The sequence below is a fragment of the Trichechus manatus genome, unplaced genomic scaffold (assembly GCF_000243295.1).
Source record: "Trichechus manatus latirostris isolate Lorelei unplaced genomic scaffold, TriManLat1.0 scaffold00076, whole genome shotgun sequence".
Classification (NCBI taxonomy): Eukaryota; Metazoa; Chordata; class Mammalia; order Sirenia; family Trichechidae; genus Trichechus; species Trichechus manatus.
Window position 1 is genome coordinate 2700340 of NW_004444012.1, and position 5985 is coordinate 2706324.

At 36.3% G+C, this 5985-nt stretch overlaps 1 protein-coding gene across 1 annotated transcript; it reads right to left on the reverse strand.

The window, feature by feature from the left end:
* Positions 1-1144: 1144 nt before the first annotated feature.
* Positions 1145-5689, reverse strand: ZNF770 (zinc finger protein 770; the record flags this gene model as incomplete). Its single annotated transcript, XM_012556763.2, has 1 exon — positions 1145-5689. A coding segment is annotated over one exon (2124 nt), but the record flags the coding sequence as incomplete, so codon positions are not given.
* Positions 5690-5985: the final 296 nt, after the last annotated feature.

Genomic DNA, 5985 nt, shown 5'->3' on the forward strand with positions numbered 1-5985 from the left:
AGACAGCCTGAGGCAGCAGCAGGAGATCCAGGTGCTGATGAGCAGTTTATTTGCCAGTGTACATATTTATTAGATTCATAATTTATCTCATGATTTTTTGGCCAAGAGGTAGTGAGGATATTAAGCCAGATCATATATGTAGCTTTCTATTGAACTGTGTGAATGATTTTAATTTATAATACCTAGTGAATTTATGGAAACCCTGGTGGTGTAGTGGTTAAGTGCTATGGCTGCTAACCAAAAGGCTGGCAGTTCAAATCCAGCAGCCGCTCGTTGGAAACTCTATGGGCAGTTCTACTCTGTCCTATAGGGTCACTATGAGTCGGAATCGACTTGATGAAAACAGGGTTTTTTGTTTTTTTTGGTTTGGTGGTTTTATGGCAAAATGTAGAGAAAGGTAGTAATATCTCTTCCTGTCTATGTACCCATTTATCTATGTATTATATCACTTCTCTCAGCCAAGGTTTTGACTGATGGGTTTTGATACCCGTAAACTTCTAATATGTGCATTTTATGGTTTTCCTCTATTTTATAAGCTATGTTTTATAAATAAGGAAGTTGGATAAAGGAAAGGAAACAGAGTCAAAGAGAAGAGTTTCAAAAGGCAACAGTGTCAAATGCTTCCAAGAAATCTGAAGGACAAGAAATAAAAAAACCATGAGATTTGGCAATTAGGAGACCTTTGGTGGCCATTACTAGCTGGGATATTTTGATGTTGTTGCTACAAGAAAAAAAAAAAAATTAATTCAAATCGGTTTAAACAAGGAAATCTATTTTAAAAATGAATTTAAAAGTCTAGTGATAAGTTGTGCTTCCGGCATTTTGATCAGGGTTCCTGTTTCATTCTTCTATGATTCTTTGGCTCTGCCCGTCGTGTGTGTTGAACTTCATCCCCACGCTAGCATCCCTCATGGTACCAAATGGTCATTGCAATTACAGGCCTCTCTTCTATGTACTTCTTTTGCAGGTGATGAGAGACTGTCAAAGAAATGTAATCTGAAGCAAGAAGTAAAATATTTTCCTGTAGGAAGTTCAATGTGGAAGATGGATTGAAGCGGGCCCGGGGAAATGTCTGGCAATCAGTACCTTGTCCCAGGATTATGTGGGGCAAGGGTTTTTCACTTAACAACAACGAAAAAATCCAAACTGTGTAACTTGAAACTTTATTTTAAAAATATTCTGAAATTTGAATTTTTCAAGGATTTAACCACCATCTATAATACCCTTTAACACAGACACATTTTCACGCTAAAATGGTAGGCCCTATTGCAGCACAAAACAAGAAACGGTAATTCCCCTAACTCAGCCAATCATAGTAGTAAACAATCCTGCTATGGCCTGGAGACACCCAAATACAACATTTTCCTAGTTCTCTTTAAAGATGTTGATAAAGTTTATGCTTTAAGAATACCCAGGGAACTGATTCAGCAATACTAACAGTGCTAACATGCAGCAAACCGTTACTTAACACCTAATGTTTAATCTTCTTAATATGAACGTATACAGTTTATTTTCATTCCTATAAAGTTTCCACAAGAAGCTTGCGATAATAAAGGTAAATAAGTATTTTGTTATAGGTACTCAAATAGCACTACAGTACATCTTTGACAAAATTTTTACAATATTCCAACTTTCAATATGAAACAGCTTAAAAAGGCTTAGACAAAAAAAAGTATAGTAATATCACTTAGGCAAATAAAATCTCAGAATCATACAAGCACAACACTGTTAGAATTCTCCCTGTGTCACTTGGAAAAGGAGTATATAAGACATTTCCTTCAAATAAAATTACATAAATAGCTTAGGAAAATGCCCAAATACATCATTTCAGACATATTAAAAATAAAAACCCCTTGAATATTTATGTGAGCATCCTTGGGAAAATGAACTAGTCACTTCTTGCTTTTATATAACAGATGTGTTTTGGAAATTTCTGCATAAAGCAAATCCTGTAAACTATCACCCTGTTGCACTGGAGGACAGTATTTCTAGAAAACCTACGAGAAATTCTTCTGTAAAGCATATAATTAATTACCAATTATCTTCTGCTTTAGCTAGATGTCTCTATGTGAATACTTAAAAAAAAAAAAGGCACATCTGCACACCATTGGACATTTTACCTTTATCGTCATCTTTCATCTCTGTAAGTGAAACCCAAGGTACTTAGAATTCACTTGCATTAAGAAATAAACACATTTCCCCACCCACCCCCAAATTTTATTCATTTATCCACATTCCCAATAGGTTTTTCACTGTATTTAAGTGTGCCAGGATAAATACTTATCTATTCTTCCTTTTGTAGGAATATAACTGTTAATTTATTTCCAGAAATTGTTGTTAAAGATTTTATATACAATGGCAAATGTGAAGGACAGTTTGTGATTGTGAGATAAATCCTTTATAGTTTAGGATTAAATGACTTACTTCCCATATCATGACAGTTCTGTTCAGAAGAACCACAGCCTCAATAATATGACCATCTTATTTCTACACAGGAATAATTACCTTATTAACTAAAAAAATTTTAATAAGGATCAAAACAACTTTTTTTTTGCATTACAGGAATAGAAACTAAAAACTAGACCATTGCTATTTGATCCAACTTAACATTATAGGCTTAGGTAAGTCATAGGACCACTCAATTAAAGAGGCATTAAATGTTTTACTAAAGTAAATGTAAAAAAGTCTTAAGGGGATGCAGGTCTCTAGGTGAGTCTTATGTCTGTAACTAAACGGTTGTCAACAATTAGCAAGTAAATACATGATTTACTCCTCTGTGAAGATAAAACTGCACACATCTTATCAAGATTATGGCACTTGGAAAATGTTCCAGCAAGTGAATATGGTAAACACAGATAGGTACATCCTGGCTTCTATCCTCCTTTTAATTCTTTTTGGAAAAACAGCAGCTTGGGCGGGGGGGGAGGGGACCCAAACGATTCTCATTACCTGGGGAAAAGGAGGTGAAACTACCACAAAGTCCTAACCATAAACGGCTTTGAAGACACTAATGAAAACAGTGCATAACTTTCTCATCCGTTTTCACTTTTATTATCTCTATTTAACTCAAGAAAAAAAATCTGCACTGGAATTTGAGCCACAGGTGGACAAAATTATGCTTTCATGTGAAGCGTAAAACAAATGAAATACAGTTGGGTTATTTACTGCAGCTAAGAGCCCATTTTTGCCTCTTAATCTTTTCAGTCTATCTTAAAGGAGATGGCATGCCTTATAATTTTTAAAAAATGCATGAGGCTGAATCATTTATACAGCATCATGGATTTATAACACTTCCATATAGCCCAAGTATATGCTTAAAATATTCAAATAAAATAAACGCTTACTTTACAGCATTAAACCATGTTTTCCCTCTAAAAATTAATTTGGCTAACCCTAGAAAATTGTACTAATTTTCTGTATATTATCTTCTTATCATGCAGGACAAGCAACTGCCTATGAAATCATTCAATCTAATGCAGGCGTTTTGATAAGAATCCACCTTAAATGATACAGGTTTCAAGAACAAGATCCCCACAGACCACAGACGTGTTAGTGACTGTGTCAGTTACATGACGGAATTCAGGACAACCATTTCCTCTTGTGGTCGTTCTTTCCAGTGAGTGAGTTGATGTCTCTTCCAGTGAGGAGCCTGTCTGAATGTTTTGCCACATACTGAGCATTCAAATGGCTTCTGCCCCGCGTGAATTAGATAGTGTCTTTCCAGTTTTGACGGAGACCTGAAACTTTTCGAACAAACGCTGCATCGGTAAAGAAGGCCTTCATTCCTCTCAGGACGGCCTGAAGAGGGGCCACGACGACAGCACCTCTGCTCTGATTCCGGACGTGTGCCTGAGAGACAGGGCTGTCGGTTCCCACAGTGGGCACCAAGAAGGAAATCCTCTGATTCTGCCTTCACTTTTATTTCCGACATTTGATCTGACTCTGAGACCTCACACTTGTGGAAACCAAGAGCCTGATATTGTTGGAAAGCGTTACAGTTAACATTATCGCCCGGACGATTGAAGAGTTTGTTCAAATTTTCAAATTCTACTTGACAAAGAGATCGTCTATAAGGAATCTTTTCAATATGAGTGAGTTTATGTCTTTTTAAATGAGCTGACTGTCTAAAAGATTTCCCACAAACATTACAGCCAAAAGGCCTCTGTCCGGTGTGAATTAAATAGTGTCTTTGTAGTTTGGATATAGAAGGAAATACTTTCTCGCATTTGTCACAGGGACACGTTTTATGTCCAGTATGTATGTTTTCACTTGGAACTGAAAAACCACACTGAAGCACTTCACAGTTATCAAAGAATTCCTCACCTGATGAACCATAGACAGACATGTCTTTATTATTTACTGAACTATCCATAGTTAACATGCTTTCTGTTGTAAGGACACCTTTCAAATTTTTCCCTACATTTTGGGTCTGGAATTGCTTTTGCCAAGAAAATGGCAAAGTCAATGTTTTTTTCTTTTGATTGCCAACTGTCTTGTATGTTCCATATTTGCCAAGAGAACCCATAAATGTTTTCTGAGTTTGTTCAGAGCTCTGCTCACCAGAAGTAAGATCACAATTTTTCAAGAAACTGGTTTTAAATACTTTTTTCTCAGATCGAAAGTTATCTAATTTCTTACCCCCCGCACGTTTAAGCTTGGCCAGGATTTTTTTAACAGTGGTTTTATAGTTGTAGCTTCTTTTGAGCCTGCTTGGAATTTTGCCACCTCTGGCAGGAAAACACTTGTGTTCATTGAGGATCTGCTCTGATTCAAAACATTCTTCACACTCTGGACACTGAAAAGGAACTATATAAATAGAGTGGACATCGAGTGGACTATTCTCCTCAGATTCCCCCATATCACCATTTTCAAAACCATCCTGCTTTGCATTTAATTTACTGGGCAGTGGGCATGATTCTGGACTCTTTACCTTTAATGAAAGAGTCTGAAAAGTCTTATTCCTGGTATGGATTTGTTTATGCTTCAGAAGTTTGCTTTGAATCTTAAATCCTTTTTGACAAAAACAACATTGAAAAGGCCTTTCTTCCGAATGTGTGAGTTGGTGAATTTTTAAATGAGTTGACTGTCGGAAAGATTTACTGCACAGGACACATTTAAAAGGTCTCTGACCAGTATGAATAAGTGTATGCCTATCGAGTTTTGATTGTGACGGGAACATCTTGCCACAGATTGTGCACGCGTGAATGGTCTTTCTTCTCTTTGTAGGGTTGTACGTGGCATCAGGTTTAGAGCACGGATGTAACGTCCATCTCTCCTCTGGGGCAAAAGTCCGATACACTCCATAAACTGGCTTCTCCTGCTTGGCCTCCAACCTTCTGACCTGTTTAACATCACTCTGGTAGGTTTCATTGTGAAGCTGCTGGTGCTTCACAAATGTTTTCAGATTTTTAAAGTGGCGTTGACAGATGCTACATTTAAAAGGCAGATTATGAGTTAATTGATGTCTTTCCAAATGAACTAGCTGCCTAAAAGTTTTATGACACACTTCACATTCAAATGGCTTTTGACCAGTATGAATAAGATAATGCCTTGCTAATTTTGATGGTGTTTCAAAGTGCTTGAAGCAAATATTGCAAACATATGGCCTGTTTCTAGGTAGTTTGTTGGCTACTACACACTGTTGAATCTTCAGCATTTTAAAAGTGTTTTCAGCCGTCACATTCTTCAGTTATACACTCTGATGAGCTCCAGAGCTTTCTTCAACTCCACAGACGTCTAAAAATTAAAAATTAAAATGTATTAATTTTTTTTATTCATATGAAAAGAAATAATTTAAGTTATCCTTTAGGGTAGGATGTTAAGGGTAAAGTGGACTCTGGGCTTTTCCTGTGTCTAAAAGTAAGTTAATAACTATTTTAGAAGCACACTTTAGAATTGTAAAACTAATTTCACACAGAGAAATGATGAGTCTTTTAAAGAAATATCTAAAAATGTTAGTGTTTAAGCAAGATTCTAATTAATTGA